This window comes from Ailuropoda melanoleuca, chromosome 8 (assembly GCF_002007445.2).
Source record: "Ailuropoda melanoleuca isolate Jingjing chromosome 8, ASM200744v2, whole genome shotgun sequence".
In the NCBI taxonomy this organism is placed as follows: domain Eukaryota; kingdom Metazoa; phylum Chordata; class Mammalia; order Carnivora; family Ursidae; genus Ailuropoda; species Ailuropoda melanoleuca.
Window position 1 is genome coordinate 8,093,551 of NC_048225.1, and position 20,757 is coordinate 8,114,307.

General features: G+C 47.4%; 1 protein-coding gene across 4 annotated transcripts; it reads left to right on the forward strand.

The window, feature by feature from the left end:
• Window positions 1-3,185: 3,185 nt before the first annotated feature.
• Window positions 3,186-19,505, forward strand: LAYN (layilin). 4 transcript variants are annotated; one of them, XM_011227332.3, is made up of 8 exons: window positions 3,186-3,402; window positions 4,024-4,047; window positions 6,319-6,616; window positions 10,411-10,568; window positions 13,849-13,881; window positions 14,499-14,582; window positions 16,726-16,822; window positions 18,868-19,505. In XM_011227332.3, exons 1-8 carry the CDS (start codon window positions 3,318-3,320, stop codon window positions 19,229-19,231), a joined length of 1,143 nt encoding a protein of 380 aa, XP_011225634.1. In that variant the 5' UTR covers window positions 3,186-3,317; the 3' UTR covers window positions 19,232-19,505. The 4 variants fall into 4 exon arrangements, with proteins under 4 accessions (XP_011225634.1, XP_019657222.1, XP_011225635.1 ...); XM_019801663.2 differs by lacking the exon at window positions 13,849-13,881; XM_011227333.3 differs by lacking the exon at window positions 4,024-4,047.
• The last annotated feature ends 1,252 nt before the right edge of the window (window positions 19,506-20,757 follow it).

Genomic DNA, 20,757 nt, shown 5'->3' on the forward strand with positions numbered 1-20,757 from the left:
AGACTCTCTCTACCTTGTTTTCATTAGAAGGGTATGTCCAGAACCGCTATAGTTGGTCTATATCAGGAATATCAGATAAGCAAGAAACAGGGGCTTTATATGCCCCAACTCGAGACCACTAGTAAAAAATACTGAAAATGGTAAAGTCTTCTTGCTGTAAAAATATATATATATATATATATATAATCCATTTTCCAAAATTTGGTTTATTCAGTTTCTGGAGCATGTCTGAAGTCAGAAATTAATGACTTCCTGTTCTGTAAAAAAGCTGGCTTAACATTCCTATATCTTACACACATGTGCACGATCCCATTGCCAACCTCCCTAATTTTCAAAGGTCATTCCCTTTGGTATATATTGGAAGAGAGAAGGTTAAGTATTTGTCCCTTCTGTGCTGTGTAACTGGCAGTCTTACTCAGGGTTGTATGCTCTACTCCAGTGCTCTGTTGAAGCTCCCAGCTCCACTGAGGACCACCGTTCACTTGGCTCTTGGCCCCCACCTGCCACTCCTGGACATAACCCCCATTGGATGCAGCTCCCACCCACAGCACCCACAGAGGAGTGGATGACCCACTAGTCCGAACTTTATCACATGGACAAACCAAATTGCAAGGGAGGCTGGAAAACAGTCTTTAAATGGAAGATCATCTGCCTAGTTAACATTCAGGACTCTCGCTAAAAGAAGTGGAAAATGGATATTGGTGGACGACTAGTAGTTTCAGCCACAGCACCATTTGGAAGGCAGGGCTAGAAAAGGGAAATATACAAAATTAGAAATTGGCAATCTCATGTCAGCACTGTGAAGCATAACAGGCACCCTATCCGGGTGATATATTTGTCTGCCAGACAGATATATCACTCTTGTAGAGAAGGATAGAACAAGCTATCAAAGCTTTAACTTTCAAATCCTATAACCAAGTCCCTTTGTTCTGATTCCACGCTCACTGGGAAATCTCTTGCCCAGAGACAGAATATGTGCTCAACAGATTAACGCAAACATTGGTTTGCTTGACAATATTTCTCAATGTATAAATACATTAGTCTCTTAAATTGGGTTTGGGCTTGTCAAACTAAGGATGGGAACCTGGACCAACATAATTTTACCAAGAAAAATTTGACAACATAAGCCACCCAGCCTTCCCCAATGGACACCTCTCTGTGTTACCAGGTATAACGGTTGGTATTGCGGCAACGATCTAACAAAGTGATCTGAAGCATCTGTTATTGCTCGCACAGCTGCAGGTTAGCTGGGGGTTGGCTGGTCTAGGCTTGGCCAGGCGGCTCTGCTTCAAGCTACAGCACTTAGGGCAAGTCCGCTTCTCACTCTATGTCTGTTGATTGACTAAGGCAGCTCTGCTCCGCGCGTCGTCGTCTTTGGGATGTACATGGTCCAGTGGGACGGCTGAACTACGTTCCTCTCAGACAGTGGCAGAGAAGCAGAAAAACAAACAAGCGCATGTGAGGCCTTTTCCATGGTAGGCTCAGAAACCTCCGACTTACTCTGTTGGCCAATACAGAGACAAGGTAGGGAAATATACTTAGTCCCTTTAGTAAGAAGAATTGCAAGGTCACACGGTAAAGGGAGTGGATATAGGACCTGGGCAGGATTGGTGTTGCTATTGTCATCTAGCACATTAGGTTGACCACGTACCTTAACAAAGGCAATGTGGATCAAGGGCCAGGGTATCAAAGGGAGAACTCAGGGCACAATTTAATTATTTGGGCCAAGGTAACCGCTTCCCTAAGTTGTAATAGGTGTTATAATATTGGAAATATATCCTTTTCAAGTGACATTAAGTAACCAGCTATCTGCACCTTACATGTCTGTTTGCCCCATCAAACCTTCACAAAACTCTTAAGGTAACACCAAGAGTTAATTGAAACTTAGACAAAGGAATTGCCAAAGGCCACCTAGACTTTAAGTGAAGAAAAGCAGAATATCAGATGCCAACTCAAGCGCTTCCCTCACCATGGCAGTCCTCTCTTTGTTTTGAGAACCAGGAGTTTCTAGAAAGAATGTGTGTTGGATATGAGATATGCTATTTCAGACGTAAAGATGGGCTGTAAATCAGCGCGCCATAAAGGTCAGTCCTCATCCTGCTGATGCTGCTTTTTTCCTGCGGCAACAGGGCTTCCCTATATCATCAGTTGATGCTGAAATAGATTCCCCCGCCCCAGCCTATATGCATTCAGTGTTCTTTCTCTAAAATTGCAGTGGTTCAAGCTGAGACCAAAGCCCAGGAAGTCTGTGGTCGAGACAGTTTCTTCCGTGGTTCACAGCAGTGTGGTATGGGGGAAAATGCAAGGAAATCAGACCCACCTTCTGCCACTTAGTATTTCAGGTTTTGGACAGGAGACTCGCTTTATTATTTGAGTATATTTGAAAACATTGTGTTTACCTTAAGAAGCAAATGGAAAACCAAGTACCGTAGCAGTTTAGAAGAGAGGTTCATTGAGGGCTGAGTTGGTGAGGAAAGCTTTTTCACAGAGAGGGATCATTCTTTCCTAAGGCTCCTCTCCCTTCTACCACCAGCCCAAGGCTGAACAATTACCCCACCTCCCAACAGGTGCCCTGCAAAGAGCAGGATTATTTCCTTGCTGAGTTCAGAGACACACTTCGGCTTCAGGTGGAGCTGCTCTCTTCTCAGCCAGAACTCCAACTCAGCCATTTCCCCGGGACACTACCCACACTGCCCACTTGAGCGTCTCTTCTCTGCATCCCCGTTCCTTTCTCAGGGGTAGCCCTAAGCACCGGGACTGCAGCCTACTGAGCCCCAGGGGAGGTCTCAGCGCCTCGCCTCTCGCACTGGCCCACACTGCAGATCCTAGGGCTCTGGGTGAATTTGGCCATGTCTGTGAGGAGTGGGGTGGCGATGTGGCCCTGTTTTGAGCCACAGTGCCCTCTTCATCAGATTTCAGAGAAGCCAGACTGGGATAGTACTCGGCCCTGCGCCCTGGGCAAACGCAGCACCTCCATGGGAAGCTCGGAGGTGGGAGGGACAGCAGTGGGGGCGGGCGGGGAGCTGGCTCCCCTCCTTTGCTCGCTCCCCTCGGGCGGGCCAGGTCTGCGGTGCCGAGCACGCCGGAGGAGGCCATCAGGGGCGGGCCAGCGGCAGCGCTGCCCTCCCCTCGCTGACGTCCCAGGGGGCGGAGGACAGCAAGCTGGCTCCGCGCCCTCCCCGCCTCCTCCGGGTGCCGGTCCGTCGGTCCTCGGGAGATGCTGCTGCAGCCTTTGCATTTGCTGCGCACGCGGCTACGGGTCCGTCCGCTCCACCGCCGTGGCTCCGCGGTGTCCGAGGGCGCACCCGAGCCGGGCCATGCAGCCGGGAGCCGCGCTGCAGGCCATGCTGTTGGCCGCCCTGCTGGCGGGGCCCCGGGGCGCCACCGGTCGCCTGTTAAGCGGTGAGTGAGCACGCTGGGGCGGGGCTGGGGCGAGGGCTTGTTCCCGGTCGGGCTCCGCAGATGCACCCACAGCACCCCAAGGGCTGCCGGCGGAGGCGAGGGGCGTCCCCGCCTCTGCTGGTGGACCCAGCCCTCCTGCGCCCCCTGCTTGTAGGGGAGCCGTCGCCCCGTGGCTAACACCAGCGCGGGTCCTTGCGTACCCTGGAACGCTCAAAGTCCGTTCCCCGCCCAGAGTTCCGCGCGTTCGGGGACTTAGGCTTGGTGAGGCAGTGGGCACATCGGCCCCAGGAGACACCCCCTCGGCCCGCCTCACTGAATGCGGCGCAGTAACTGCCTGGACCCCGGCGCAGGGGCAGGCTCGACAACTCCCCTCCAGCGCCCGGGGGAGGTCTCCTGTTCCCCGAGACGGCGGGTACGGTGGGGATTCTGGGTGGGCGGTGCGGTGGGAATCCAGCCTGTTACTCCTGGTCTCTTCGCGGGGGGAGGGGGTTGGATGGCGGGACCCAGCTCGGCAACCAGAGCGCTTAGAGATCAAGAAAGAAGCCTAGTTAGCGCGGGACAAGCCCCGCCTGACTCAGGGGAATGACCCTCTGCTTCCTTCCTCCTGTCGTGTCTCTGCAGCCTCGGACTTGGACTTTAGAGGAGGTACAGTGCTCTGGCTTCTTGCCTCTTCTGTTTGTTCTGCATGTGCAGGGGAGGATGTCCGTGCCTCTTTCTCAGGTCTAAGGGGCGCGGACAGATGGCGGAGAATGACAACCTCCACTCCGTTATCCCTGCTTGCAGAGCTGATGGAAAGGATCTAAAGTGTGTTTCGGGATGGGGGTGGGCTGCGCGGCGGCAGAAGGTGGGGTGCATCTGAATTATGCTGCCTGGGTTAGGGCTGCATGGGCTTTGTCCTAGGTCGTGGGGAACAGAAGCCCCCACCCTTCCCCTTCCTGCAAATGAGAAGAGAAAGACACTTCCTGAAGGCAGGGGAACCAGATGCGCTTCAGGCACCCTTCCAGCTCTGGCTCTCTCTGGCCCTCACTGGCTGACTTGCAATGTGTGGCCAGGCTGGACCATACAGGAAACCCGTTTAACCTGTTACAGTTTCCCTTAATAAACCAACGGTAGAAAAAGGGGGACTGCCAGTAAATTCATCTTCACCTTATGTTATACCGGTGGCCAGGCTATAGGTACCTGGAGCTCATTTTCCTTCTGCTGCCTCATGTGGAGCCCCCTTGAAGGAATCACAGGAGTTGGGCTGGCCCAGTCTTCTCCCCAGGCAGCGTGCCAGCCACAGCCTCTCTGGCCAGTTGCCCCCATTCTCTCTGGAAAAACATCTTTGTGAAGATGTCCTGCTTTTGAGGCCTCCTAATTTGCCGATGGGCCAGTCCTGTTAGAGTTCTAGCAATAGCAGAACAGCAGAGAAAGGGAGAAGAGGCAAAACTCTTCTAACTTGTTGCTTATTGAGAATTTCCTTACAAAAGCGATAAAAGAAGCAGTAGAAACGAGACTTCACAGGAGTCTCCTGGATCATCTGCATGTGCTCTATTCCCATTTAAGCCCGGAAAATGCAGTTAACAGTCTGTAGCCTTTGCCCCGTATTCTGGTCAGTGTTGGGAATGATGAATGCTCTCTGGTTCCCTGCACGGCTGCAAAACAAATTAGGAAAATGAGAACATTCTTTGAGGGCTGGGAAGAGGCTCCCAAACTGAAATCCTTCATCCCTTTCTCCGTGGCAGCAGTTCACACCCGCAGCCCACAGTCTGGCTCTTGCCTTGCAAGGGACTTCCCTTGTTGAAATTTGGTTTTCACTTGTACATTTGGGTCCAGGAGCATATGCTGTATGCTTCTGCAGGCTAGGAACTGGTGTTTGTTTCTGTATTCCCAGCACCTAGCACAATGCCAGGCACAGAGTGGATACGCAATACATGTTGCTGGAACGAAGTTCGCACACAGCAAGGCTTCACCCAGATGCTAGCTAGGGGGGTATGTACCAGCGAACAATTTGTCCCTGCTCAATGGAATCCCGTCCATTTGTCTGAGACGGTATTCAGCCCTTTGGGTGCCAGTCCGATAAGACACGTTGCATAGGCTCCCAGTGCAGCCTGAAACCGCGGTGGAGTGGGAACTGGGCAGTGTAGTTCAACGGTTAGGGGCTTGACTTTGTCATCAGACTCAGGTGGTACTACCGGTAGCTATGTGACCTTAGCCAAATGACTTAAGTGCTCTGAGCCTTAGTTTTCTCCTCTGTAAAATGGGGCATAAACAAGAGCTGCATCAGGGAATCACTATGAAAGTTCAAGGAGATAAAGGATAGATATAAATGTAAAAGCCTTTAGCATAGTTCATGCCACGTAGTGAGAGTTGAGTAAACCTTAGCTGTGTCTTTAGGCAAGATCGATCATAGCAGAAAACCCCATCGACCTGATGCTCTTAGCCTGGGTAAAATCTCAGCCCTGCTATACAGACAGAAGGTTCCAGGATAGAGGAGCCCATCCCAACTTCAGAATACATCTCTTACCTGAAGGAAGCACCACACAGAGAAAGCTGCCTCTCTCCCACCCTGTCCCCTAAGACTTCCTGATGAGGTACAAGTGTGACGTGTGTGGCTCTTTAGCAAAACCGTAAGTCTTCAGCTACCTCTCTTTTCAAGGATAGTCAAAAATGTCTGCTTGTCAAGACCTGTAATGGAACAAAAAAAAACATGGAGTCCCCACGCAGTGCAGGCGTCAGAGTTTAAATCGCTGCGTCTCCATGCCGGAAGGGGTATTCATGTGCTCTGAGCAGCTAAATGACATTATACAGTCCGTGGATGAGTAATCAGAATTCCTGCCCAGGGGTAGCTTCATGCCCATTGCCGCTGAGCATCCCTGCCCTGGGATACTTCGGGAGTACTGAGATAGGTTCGCTTTTTTTTTTCCCCCCCTCCAGGGCAGCCAGTCTGCCGGGGAGGGACACAGAGGCCTTGTTATAAAGTCATTTACTTCCATGATGCTTCTCGAAGACTGAACTTTGAGGAAGCCAACGCAGCCTGCAGGAGGGATGGGGGCCAGCTAGTCAGCATTGAGTCTGAGGATGAACAGAGACTGATAGAAAAGTTCATTGAAAACCTCCTGGCATCTGATGGTGATTTTTGGATTGGGCTCAGGAGGCGTGAGGAGAAGCAAAGCAATAACACAGCCTGCCAGGACCTTTATGCATGGACGGACGGCAGCACGGCAACATTCAGGTAAGTGTGGACAAGCCGCAGCAGCTCACTCACTTGACGTAGCTCAAAAAGGAGGCAGGCTGAATCCACTGTGCCCGGTCAGGGGAGAGAGGGGAAGGCTCACCCAGGCAGAACCCGGAGAGGATAGCACTGGCCAAAGCAGGGAGGTGAAGGTGGTCAATCAGCCTGGATCTGTGCCCACCTCATGTCCCAAGAGCTCTGTCCAGGTTGATGTGGCCCAGAGCATTGTTTTAATAGCACGTGATGCTTGAAGTCAGGGGTTCTGGCTATCCAGCCTTTTGGATTAGAACCCCAACTAGAGAACCCCAGCTGTGGAGCTGAGACTCAGTATAGGGCTGCAGATCACAGGGAGTGGGCCTGGATGGGCCAAAGGGGGACGTGAGGAAGGCTGCATTTTGGAGGACCCTCCTAAACCAACAGCGTCAGGACGCATTCATTTCACACCCCACCCAGGCACCACCATGACGTTGCCATCGTCCCTCCGTAGGAAACGCAGTGACATGGATAAACATCAAAAGATATTGAAGTTAAAAGACAGACATAAGACTGGAAAACTGTAACAAATTATGGAGTAATTATCTTTTTACAATAAAGAGTTTATATAAGTCATTAAGACACTAAAAGTTTATGTGAATCAATCTGTTGGTGGAAGTATTTCACCTTTGGGTAGCAGGACATCTAAACCTTATAGAGCCCAGCATTGCAGAGACAAGAAGAACAAACTCCCCAAGTGGGTCCCTATTAGTGATGGTAAGCAAGGCTACTTCTGTTTCCACCCATTGGCTCTCAGACCCATGTATTCTTACTCTTGGGGACATGGAATGATACAAAGGTCATTGATTCAAAGTGTGCACTGAGTCTTGGAGGATAATGCAGCCTCCTTGCAAAGTATTCCCCCTAACCTAATGCTTCAGCTTCAACAAATTCTTCCATCATTCTGTCAGGCTTGCAACTTCCAGATGGTGCAACATGTGACATGAGTAGTAAATTCCCTGGCCACCAGCCTGCTCCCACACCTCCTTTGCTATAAAATAGGTCCCTTGGTCTGATGAGGTGTTATTTGGGATTCTGTGCCAGTAGATCAAATAATGGATAGTGGTGCTGACCGAGGCCCTGAGGCAGGAAAGGCAAATCCATACACAGACTGTATGTCTATTCCTGTCAAAGTGAATCATTGCGCCTTTCAGAATGGAAGGAGTCCAACGTAGTCAACTTGCTACCAAATGCCAGGTTGGTGTCCTAAGGTTGGTGTTCGTTCGGGGATTTAGCATTAGTCTCTGCTGCTGGCCAGTTAGATGTTTCGCAGGAGACAGATCAGACTTGGTGAGTGGAAATGGGTACTGTTGCGTTCATGCCCAAGCCCCCTCCCTGCCGCCATGGCTGCCCTAGTACGTATCTGTTGTGCCAGCACTGGGGCAGCTGGTCACGGCTAGCTGACGTCCACTAGCTGAGTCGTTTGTCTCCCTGGCTGTTCTGTGCCTTTTCCATGCTAGACGCTTTCTGGTGGGTTTTAACATGCAACAGATCCTCATACTTTCCGCCTATTCCCATACGTCTATTCACATCACATCACTCTATCCAAGAGTCCTCATCCCCAGTCTTCTTCTCTTTCTCCATTTACACTCCTGATCTTGCTTTACCCCTGAGTCCGTTTATATTCTAACCTCCAGTAACTTCTCTTTCCATGCAGGGTCGTTAACTAGGCGCACCATCTAAGCTGCAGCCATGGGGAGAATGTCCTCTTACCCCTTGATTTTTCGAGGCCAAGTCCGAGTGGGGTCATAGTGCAGCTACAGACGACGTGACCTCATTGTAGAATCCTGGGGTCTACATTGTGATTCTCTCATTGGGGCTTGTCACAGATTCTATGTGGCATTATTTTCCCATCACTGATACCTCCACTAATAGGATCTTCTAGATGATATGATCCAACTGGCAGACCCTCTTGCATCTCTAGATCTTCGGGGGTGGTACTACTTTCTGCCATCTTCCCCTGAATAAGATATTAGTTTCTTATTTATTACTTTGGAAAGGGTGGGGAGGAGTGCAGTTTCAGAAACTTGCACTTGACCTAGGCCACTATTATAGCTCTTACCTCATAGGCTAAGGAACCAGTGTGACTATACCAACTACCAAATCTGGCTGTTCAAGTCATGTGTTTGGGGACTGGGGAAATGACACTGGTTGGGTCCCACCATGAGCTGGTCCTGAGCCAGAACTCCGTTTACTACCTGGCCTCAATATGCTCCCACTCTAATGGGCAGCCTTGATGACATTTCAAGTCTTAGAACGTAAAAGTCACCTTGCATCCTCTGCCCAACATTTCTTATAACATTTGGATATTCCCCTTGCCCCAGTGCATGGATACTGTACTAAATGGTCATAGGTCCCTTTGGGAGAACAGGAAAAATTATTACCATTTGTACCAGCTGTGGTGTTGCAGGGTCCTTCCTCCTGAGAACCTGGCCTCCTCTTCTATCAGTGAGTTCCAAGCCTGAGAGCTGGCTTGAGTCACAAACTGGGTGCATAAGATTTCATCCATTCCATCATCTGTGAAATGAAATAACATAAAGCCATAAGGTCAGCGGGGAAGAGAATAAGGCAAGTCAAGGTAGGAGGTCCACCAACTGGGCTGGAAAATGGCCTGGAGGTAACTAATGGGTCCGAGACCAGCCTAAGTCAGGGCCCCCAGCTGTCCAAGCACCACATCCGAGCACTGCTGCAAGGTCAGTTATTGTCCAGGCAAATTCAACCCAGTGGGTGCAACAAAGGCTCTTCCCTTCGGGGGAGGGTAGCAGCACTCAAGCAGAGCCACACTGAGGTACCACAAGGAGACCCGTCTCTCAGCTGCCTCTTAAGGAGGGGCTCTGACGAGATCGAGGCAGAGCAGCAGGACCCAGCTAAACAATCTGAGCATCAGGGCGAGACCTGGGCCTCCGAAGGAAGCAGCTCAGGTGGGTAGCCACGCAGACGACAGAGCCCAGCCTTGGTTCAGTGCGTGCAGTGAGTGCTCGCAGCATTTAGACTCTGGAATCCAAGGCCTTACCCCGGCATTGTTATGTCCAGCTGGGCGGTAGCACCTGTTTAGTTCCAAGCATCACTGCAGAGTGGAGTTCCGGCTCCTACTGCCCCCCGTCCGGGAGCTAGGAAGACAAAGACAAGAAATCTGGCAGCAGAGGCAGAAGGAGGGCTCATCTGCCTGATAAAGTGGAAACAGCTTAAAAACTGAAAAAGGCTATGTGGGCCTTCTGCTCTTGTTCCCCCTCCCCCCACACCTGCTTTGGCAGCCTCTACATTTTGGAAAGTCTTGCTCAGACACTTGAATGTTCCATTTACTTCCCGGAGCTAGAAAGGCAGTTTTGACAGTTGGAAAGCACAGAGAGATGTGAGCAGGGCAAGCTCTGGCTGAGATAAACCATGCCTCTTCTCAGTGCATCTGATTTCTAAACCAAAGAGAAACAAAAGCCAGTTAGCAAAAAGCAAGGAAGAAATAAGATCAACCGGACTGGCCCTGCTAGCTGCTTTATTCATAATTACTTTGCAGATAACATATGGTAATATATTCCTCCCTACAAAGAGGTTGTGGTACATGTCAGATGATTGATCGAGATGTCCATATTAGCGAGCACATGGTTCTACTTATTGGCAGGACTTCAAATCCTGCCTCTCCTCTCTTGTCTTCTGAAGCAGAGTTCTAAGTTCGTGGCTCAACGGAACTTGATGGGAAAACAAAGATTTTGAAGTCTTAGGGTCTCCTCCTCCAATGGTGTCCACTCTTGACCCCTTTCCTACAGGAACTGGTATGTGGATGAACCTTCGTGCGGCAGCGAGGTCTGCGTGGTCATGTACCATCAGCCGTCTGCACCTGCTGGTGTCGGGGGTGTCTATATGTTCCAGTGGAATGATGACCGATGCAACATGAAGAACAATTTCATTTGCAAATATTCCGATGGTAATGAGTCCCTTCCCAAGTTACGTGGCTGAATGGTCAACTTCCTCTCTTACTTCATAAGCAGCCGGTAGCCCCCAGAATTTGTTACGTGGTCTCTGAGAAAGGTTGTTGCAAATGCCAGCCATGTTAAACACTGGGGAATGCAGTGACAATTCCTCACCGAGGAGTATTCCTAGCAAGGGAGGGGAGTGTCTGATGCCAAGAGAAGGGATGAAGAAGAGAGAGGGTCTAATTTATGTATGACAAAGCGAGAATTATGAGAAGTGCAGGAAACAAAAAGTCCTCTAAGTGGACAATCACAAATTCTTATTCTTTCCACATGTGAGGTTGGCTGTAGGAACTTGGAAAAAAGAAGAAATGTGAAAGGAAGCTGGCCCTTGTTCCTGCCAGTCTTCTAACAGCCACGTGACATGATTTTCTGGGGCTTTACGGAAACAGAATAATGACCAGAGAAGGTGGATGATGGAGTACCCTGCTCTCACTGGCATTGGACAGACAGCAGTCACCTTGAGGAACAGGCTTACACCACACTCTAGCTATGCCTTGCAAATTCAACTGGCATTTGCTTCTAGATCTGTAAGTGTTTTGAACTGGCTACAAGCCTGCAGTCTCACTCTGCTGGGGTTTCCCAAACTCCTCCCTCATAACTGACTTAGATCTAAACTTGAAGTGAGTTTTGATCTGTCCCTGAAGTTTCTCAGATCCCCGAAGCCAACTGCTGGGTCCCAGTCCTGCACCGTTTCCTGGCCAGAATAGAATGACTTGTTAGTTATGTCTAGTTGAAGACTAAGTAATCCTAAAATTGGTTGAACTTGGCTATGCTTTTGCTGTGATTTTTGCTGCTACAAAATGTTTTCCCCCCTCCTCCCTCATCCTTCCCCTGTGTACTTTGTGAAGTTGTCCGAGAGACCCTAACTGCTGTTCCCTGTGCTTGGAACATTCCTACCCTTTCCCAGACAACACATTCTTACCTTTCGGGTTCATGCTGAACGTTATCTTCTTTCATAACACAGCTAAGTGCAACAGGTGACTGTAGATTGGAACCTGGACGATGACGATGGTTTCCCATAAACGGCAGTATTAGGACAATTGGCAGAATCTGAATAAGGTCTGTAGATTAGGTATTAGACTATCAGTGTTGATTTCTTGGTTCTGATCACTCTACCGTGGTTACGTAAGAGCCTGCCCCCCCCCCATCTTTTTAAATAGATATTGAAGTAATTAGAAGTAAAGAGTAACCATGTCTGCAACTTAATCTCAGGGAAAAAGTTACACATGTGTCTGTATGTGTTTTTCATACATACGTGGGTATATATATAGACATAAATAAAAATGTAGATACATACATATAAATTTAGAGATAATAGAATAAATCAATGAAATCTGATAAAAATCGTAACATTTGGGTGACATCTATTTTCATAAATCTGAAATTTTTCAAAATAAGAAGTTAAGAAAATTTCCTCTGGGAAACTTTCCAGGGGCCCCTCAGAAGCCAGTTAGGTTTTAGCACCTCACACACCTAGTACTTTAACTCCCTGTTTATGAGTTTGTCCCCTTCACTACATGGTTGACATGTGGTCTAGAGACATACATGTTTGACCAGTTAATGCTTGTACTTGATGGGCGAGGGGAAGGTCATCCAGTGCAGTTCCCACAGGATGTCACACCATCGATTATTCCAGATAATAGCATATGAGGCTATCAAGCCGGATAAAGCGTATCTGACATTATAGATGGCAGATCTTTCTGGGCAAGGGACTGGCTGAAGAGCATCTAACACTGGCCTTGACAACGTGACCGTGTGGAGTAGGTGCGTGCTAGCCAGATCGGAGCCCTGCTCACTTCTGGGGTCTGCTGAAGGTGTAGGTGTCTTCAGTGAAAATCAGAGACAAATCAGCGGAGGCAACACACTGCAGATACATTGCAGGGACTGATGGAAATGCATTAATGTGCAGCCATGTTTAATGCCGTTTTGCACAGTGGATTGAACAATGGAGGGTCATGTCATCTTATTGAATACCCTATGTATTAGAGTGTAATATCACAAAGTTAATATTTGTTAATATTACCCTGTATTTCCGTATGTTATGGCCATCCTGTAGAGCCTAAGAGCCAAAGAAAGACTAGACCTATTCTCATTTGCTGTTGTACCGCCACTACCTAGCACAGTTTGTCTCCTTGCAATTTTAATTTTCACTTGAATTTATTTGGTTCAAATTCCAGCTCAGCTACTCACTAGCTGTGAGATTTAGGCAAGTAGTTTAATCTCCCGGATATACGACGTACAAAATCACCAGAATTACAGCAACTACCTCATAAGGCTCTTACCAGGGTAAATCGCGTTTGTTTTTATAAAACACTTAGAACATGACGATGTTTCTGTCATATAGAGGGCACCGTATAGGTGGGTTTTTTTTTTAAATAAATGAGTAGATTTGCATCACCTTTGCATACTTACATGTGCACGGACACACACACACACACACACAGAGGAAGAGGATTAAAAGTTTCTTCAGAAGCTTCAGAATAGCCTTGGCATCCTGGCCTTAGGACTGTGAATTCCAAAATCACGCCCTTAAGGACCCCTTCCCTGTGAACCCCAGAGCATGTGTTGAGCATGAGAGATTTACTGCCAGTACCATAGGGGACACACTCCCAGCCAAAGGTAAAAACATTGGATGGAGATTATCTGTGCCGCCTGATTGTCCCGAGGCTCTTTGAGATATTTAAGATGACTCAGGTTCTAGGTCACCAGCGCCCTCCTTGGGGCTGGCAGCGGTCTGCTTCCCCACCCCCACCACAACCACTTCCACACCTGGGAGATCAGTGTGTGTCACTCTCTGAAACATCCCCAGTGGGAATTGTTAAAACGCCTTTGATTGCTTTAAAATAATCCAGGCATGCATGTCTCTGGGAAGCGGTCAGGGTTACTTCTGAAACTAGATTAGCCATATGTTGATAAGGGCTGAAGCTGAGTGATGGTCCAAGCTGGTTCCTTCTACCAGTCTTTCTATTTTGGTGTCTATTTGGAAACTCCCATATTTAAAATTTTAAAATACTTTAAAAAAAATACCCAAGTAAAGCTGAGGGAAGGCTAGTCTTGCTGCAAAAGTGATTCTTGTGATTTACTAACCCTGATCTTGGCATCTAGTAACACTGAATAAAGTTTATCAGATGACTGAATGAGTAAATAAGTACATGCCACGATCTGGCCAATTTCATCCAGATGGCATGGACATTTAGTTACTATTTTCATATTTGTTTCTTTCTGCCACAGAGAAACCAACAGCACCTTCTATAATACCTGGAGGTAAGCCTATCATTTGGGATTTGGGTTAATTTGGGCTGTTTCCCAGGCCCCTTTTATGGGTTTAGAACCGTATGTTCTTTAGACCAGGTTTTCCAACAGGAAGAGTGCTGGTGTGAAGTCAGACCATTTGGAGAGGTGTATCCACACCCAGCCCCGTCAAGCAGTTCATTAATCTCTCTCTTCCGTGTCGCCGATTTCTCCCAAAGCTGAAAAGCAACAACCACAAATTCAGCTTGGGATGCGACTTGTCATTATTGACAATATGAGAGGAATAATTCAATCTAATGAGAAAAGAAGCAAGCTACACAGATAATTTATGGTCCTAGAAGTGAGTCATTGTCCCTGCCCTTTGGCACCTCTGCATTTTATGTGCCTCAACGCCAGCTGCCTGCTGTTTCAGTAAAGGATTCTTGGCAGCGAAAATCTCACCAGGAAGATGAAGGCAATTAAACCTGTAGGCCAGCAAATTCAACCCTTTACTTTTCTATGTTCATAAATGGCCTTGGTCAAATTGCTACTGCTTTTCATCATACCCCTGACAACCTGGTGGGACCTCAGAGACTATACGGATTGTGAGGCCTTCCCCTGGGTTCTCAAGTCCATGTGTCTGTTTCCAGATGAAGGAATAGAGCCAGCAACACCCATGCTTCCGGAAGACACGGGGAAAGAAGATGCCAGAGAGACATTTAAGGGAAACGACGGTACGGACAAAACTCTTCTGGGGAAAATAGACGATGGGACTCTCTTGATCACAAATTACGCAGGGTTACATTTTCTACTTTGTTCTTTCCCGCAGCTACTTAAAAAAATGAACTAGACAGGGCATCTGAGGCTTTGCAGAAAGCGCGTGCAGTGTTAGGGTTTGTCAGGGGAGTGCCTGGGGAGAGTAGACTGGCCAGGAGGTGAAATGCCTGCATGAGGATGGGTGGGGGGGAGCCCTGAGCAGTCATGGGGTGGAGGCGGGGTCCTGGGAGAGCGGCTACACAGAAACAAGCACAGAAAAGCCCAGGCGGGATGCGGGATGCATGACGTCCGCACTTGATGCTCACTTGTGAAAAAAATAGAGGAAATGGGCAAAAACATTTTACAACTCGAATCATAAAGGATCAAAGAAAATGGGGTGACAAACTGGAGTGCTAATGGAATTTCAACCTCAAGCCTCTCACCTTGAATGCTAAGAGGGAGATTTGAGCTTATGTCTCTGGATGATGTTGAAAAACCATGTCATTTCTCTGTGCTGTGGTGTTCTCTTTTGCATCATGGAAGTAATGCTGTGTTTCTCACCTATCTGAGAGCATTACCGTGCCCCCGAAATGAAATAAGATCTTGCAATACTGCAGTTCACTTCTGACACCTGCCACCCCAACTTAGGGCAGACCCCACAGTTGAAGGGCTCAGTCCCCGACAAGACTGCCCTCCCTTTCAGACATCAGTCACAAGTTCAGGGGTCCCCAGGCCGTTCCCACTGCAGATCAGCTGGCTACAGATCAGGAAGATGCCCACAACCCTCTGTTTTGATAACTCACTGGAACGACTCATAGAGTTCAGGAAAACACTATATTAGGACTGCATTTTACTATAAAGGGTCCAAATCGGGGGCAGCCAGCTGCAGAGACAGGTAGGGTGAGGTCCAAAAAGGCCCATATGGGGAGTTTCTGCAACCTCTACCTGTGGAATCAGGATGCATTATCACCCTCCTGGCACATCAATGTGTTCACCAACCAGAAGGCTCCATTGAGCTTTGGTGTGCAGAGACTTTACTGCGGTGTTATTTATTACACAGACATGACTGACTTAGTCATTGGCCATGTAACTGAACTCAATCTCTAGCGCCCCCACCCCAACTGTCCTGAGACATCAGCATAAACTCTGATGTGGTCTGAGGGGCTCATGAATAACAGAGAAATTGCAGAGATTTAGAGCCTCTCTTTCAGGAACCAAGGACAAAGCTCACTCATTTACTTTTTTTTATTATAGAACAGTTAAACGTGTTGAAAATGCTTTGAAAAAAGTACTGCGTAGAGATGGGTGGCGTTTTCGTTGCTCATCGTTATCATGGTAGCGTTTAAACTGGCTTTTGTTTTGGGCCCTTTGTGTATGTGTGTGTGTGGTTGTCAGGTTTGCAGCCTCACAGGAAAAAAAGCAGCAGCTTCTAGAAGGTTGGGAACCTTGGACCAGTGGGAGTAAGAAAGGGGTCAGTCCCCAGTCCTTGATTCTTCCTAAAGCCCCATGACAGAAAATTCTTTGGTTCTAAGTCTTAAAGGACAGGTAAGTTCAGGAAAGCAGGCTCTGAAAGCCCTCCACAGTCACTGCTCTTGGCCCCAACTGGATCCAATTAGCCTTAGTCAGATTTGTTGGGAAGGTTACAGTCTGATTCATGTGCTTCATGTGACCTCTTTCCTGGTAATAGCACTGAGACTTGCTTCTCTCTCCCTCCCTCCCTCCCTCCTCCCCACCCCCTCGGGAACTACCATTTCTGTCCTCAGAGCCAAAGCCATCAACACTGCCCAAGCAGCCCCTTCGTTAAGGGAGAGCAAGAACAAGAAAAGAGAGAATCTCTTTCCTCTGGGAAAAAAAAAATGTGATTAAAACAGTGCCCTTCTGATATTTTGCAAGAAACTCCAACATGTAAACTTCTTTTCTCTATTACTTAGGGGCCATAGGACAGGCAGAAAATGCTCACTCATTGAAATGAGAAGGCTTTGCTGACTGGCTAAGTGTATACATATCTCCTTTCAGGAATATGCTCTTTGCAACACTCTGTGTCGATTATGCTTTTTTAAGCCTGTTTTGAAGTTCATAAAAACATCACTAATGCTGATAATAATATGGTCTTCCTTTCAGAAGCTGCCTTGAATCTTGCTTACATTCTAATCCCCAGCACTGTCCTTCTCCTCGTGGTCATCACGGTTGTGTTTTGGGTTTGGATCTTTAGAAGGAGGCAAGTAAAACCATCATTGTGTAAACCTGTGTATCTTCTGGACTCTTTGACATTTGAGCATTGCTCTGTTTGCTTCATGAAATGGCACAACAGCTCCAAGAGAATTACCATCGCAGATTGGAGAGTCAATTCTCCGGTGGCCTCAGGGCATTCAGAAGTACTAAGCATTTGTGCTTGGTTGTGATTAAGGGAGTGATCTTAGAGTCTTTCATTTTTGTGTGTGCAAGATTTCAAATGACTTGAGGGGTGAAACTGTTATTCACCCCCTTTGGATCCACACATCACTCAGCAAAGTGCTTTCATGAACGTATGCTCTCACTCCAAAAATGTGTGTTAGTTGGGTGAAGGAATAAATAGTGAGCCATTGAAAAATGACTGACCCAAAGCCTTCTGGCAAACATTTGAAACCGAGTCACTTTATTCAAAGTGAAATAGCTAAGCCTTTTAGTTGCCTTTGCTTTTAATTGAATATACAATTATAGATTGCTACCAAATAGTTGCGCTAAGTGGCCCAGAGCATCTCTATTTATGGATCGTGTGCCACCATTTTTGAGGTTCCCACAGCTCTTCTCAGTTGCCTTTTTGTTCCCCAGCATCATCCCATATACAGAAGGCGGCTGGTCTGCCCATTTTACAACAGGACAACTGAGTTCCAGTTAAAGATCCGACTCCCTTTGATGACCATTTTATAATAAATTAGTAAGATTTCAATGCACAGTTGACCCTAGAACAACATGAGTTTGAACTGTGTGGGTCCACTTATATGTGTTTTGGGGATTTTTCAATAAATACCGTACAGCACTGTAAATGTATTTTCTCTTCTTTATGACTTAATAACATTTTCTTTTCTCTCACTTTATTGTAAGGATACAGTATATAATACATACAACATACAAAATATGGGTTAGGCTTCCAGTCAGCGGTAGGCTATTAATGCTTCAGTTTAGGGTCAAGGTTACATGCAGATTTTCAACTGCATGGGGGGTTGGTACCTGTAATCCCCTCATTGTTCAAGGGTCAACAGTAGAACGGGCTGCATTTAATAATATCTTCCTAATAGGATTATTAGAAGAATTAAAACAGTTAATTCATGCAGAATGGGCATATAATAAACACTCTAAAATGTTAACTCTTACTATGATCATTTTTATTAGTTAATTCATTTTGATCTAAAAACAGAATTCAATTTAAAAATTAGGAATATATTTCCCAACTGCTTACTCTGCGGTTGTCTTTTGTTTTGTTTTTTTTTGTTGTTGTTGTTTCCCTTCCTTAGTCTATTTAGCACCTCACCAGGATTTGGGAATTGTGACTCTGAAGCTGGAGTCTGTCTCAAGGGTTTTTAACCTTTTTGTGCCACAGACCTCTGTAACAGTTAGGTAAAGCCTATGGACCCCTTCCCAGAACAATATCTCTAAATATATAAAATAAAATATATTGGATTGCAAGGGAAGCAATTGTACTGATATAACAGTTTAGCAAAATATTTCCAAAAAATGAAAGTGATTCGGTAATACACATGTTTCTTTATTAATGCTTCTTTATTTAGTGGTGGGCATAATTAGCATAATTTTGAAGTAGAGATGAGGGTAGAATATTTTAAGGCATCCATGATAACTGTGATGTGATATGAAAATATCCGTGATTCTGTTGGTGATCAAGTCAAAGATATTACTAATTCTACTCCAATTTATTGCCTATGTTTAGAATTGGAGGACAGGCTAACTTTCACTTGGAGATGGGTTTTTAAAAATGTGATACTTTTCCCCATCCAATTCTATCTGTGGATGCTCTGGGAGCTCTGGGGATCCCAGCACAACCACCTCTGTTCTCTGCTTTGGCAGCAGTGAATGGTAGATATGCAATCACTTTCCTGTTTTGGTACCCACTCCCCACCCCCGGAGCCCTGACCCAGAAGTTTCCGTAGGTGAGAAGTGCAGGGTACTGATTGCCCGGGACGACTTCCTCCTGCCTGAGCAGGAGACACGGGGATATTCTCCATCCCCTCGTCCAAAATACTCAGCCCTGGTTTTCTCCCCTCCTAGGAAACGGGAGCAACCAGGCCCCAGCACAAAGGAGCAGCACACCATCTGGCCCTCTCCTCACCAAGGGAACAGCCCAGACCTAGAGGTTTACAACATCATACGAAAACAAAGTGAAGCCGATTTAGCTGAGACCCGGCCAGACCTGAAGAACATTTCATTCCGAGTGTGTTCAGGCGAAGCCACTCCTGATGACACGTCTTGTGACTATGACAACATAGCTGTGAACCCCTCCGAAAGTGGATTCGTGACTCTGGCGAGCGTGGAGAGTGGTTTTGTGACCAATGACATTTACGAATTCTCCCCAGACCGAATGGGGAGGAGCAAGGAGTCTGGATGGGTGGAAAATGAAATATATGGTTATTAGGACGCATGAGAAACACTTGAACAAATGGGAATGCGAAAGAAAAGAGGAGCAAGCTTCTCCTGTTTTCTATGAGGAAAAGACTCAGAATGTCTATGCAAATGCTCAGATCAGGTTGTGGGGGTGAGCATGTGATCTCCATTAGCCCCCATTGGATCCCCAGGTTTGGCCATACCCCTATCCCATCTTCTCCCCCAGATCAACCTTACGAGAAAGCACCTTGCCCGTGGTCAGGCACGTAGTAGAAAATAAATATCAATTGATGGGTTATTTCTGACTTTCAAGGGACCGTGCTTTCCTTGGTAGGGATAAGGTTGTGGCTGCAGGACTTGGGAATCCCACCTCTAGGTTCTGTTTTTCTTACTCTGTACAGCAGCACTTACGATCATAAAGAGACAGAAATTACAGAATCTTCGCAAAGCCCACGTCCCCTGGCATCAGGCTGGCCTGTGCATCAGCAATTCTTAGATCTGTTTTTTTCAAAGAATCAAATCAAATCAAAAGCAGGAAGCAGAATGTTAGTCTGTCTGTGTCTACAGCCCTTCCTCTGCATGTGGCCTCAGGGGACCTCTTTTTCTTTCTCCTCACGTCCAAACTTGGAAATATCCAACTTGGAAATACTTTACAAACTGGAACTGAATCTGAGTCTCGGCTTCCAGGCGTTTGTGCGTGCCGAGCGCTGATAGTGCGCCTCGTTCTGCTTTTGTGTTTCTTCTACCGAAGCATCAACACAATATTGCTGATAAGGGTCATGATTCTTCCTTTTGGTTGTAGGACCTCTTTCATATCCTTTTGGACTCAAATTCACAGAGAAGTTTCTTGGCCTAACACCAGTTGTTTCCATGAAGGTCTGAGGACTCTTATTATCACCAGCAAACCCCCTCTAGCTTGTTATTTTAAGCTTTCCGTAGGTCTTGTTTTCTCGTACTTGGTCGTTTGCCTCACGTGCGGAGCCCCGAGCTAGGCGGCATGCGCTGGTCTGGGTCAGAGCGGCATCACGTGCAGTGATGGGAGTCACCGCCCAAGTACCCGCCACACGGGGGCAGAGAACGGGGTGGGCCACAAACACGTCACTTAGGCCTGCTTCCAGGAAGTGTATTTTGTGGACTTACAACTTTTTTTTAAAGACTTTATTTATTTGACAGAGGGAGAGCACAAGCAGGGGGAGCAGGAGAGGGAGAAGCCGGCTCCCCGCTGAGCAGGGAGCCTGATGCCTGGCTCGATCCCAGGACCCTGAGATCCTGACCTAGGCTGAAGGCAGACGCTTCACCGACTGAGCCACCCAGGTGCCCCAACTTACAACACTTAAAGCAAAAAGGATGACCCCGTGGTCTGAAGGACTGCTTCGTTGCTCCAAAACATTGAAGTTCCCATTTTCTTCAGATGTCCTGGCTCTCTGATCTGTCCTTTTATCTATCGCCTGTGCGCCCTCCTCGGGCCCCTAAACGGCTGCCCCTCCATCAGGATAGGGATCCTTTCTGCCCTGTTAGCATCATACCTCCTACACCCAAGAGAGCACCTGGCACAGA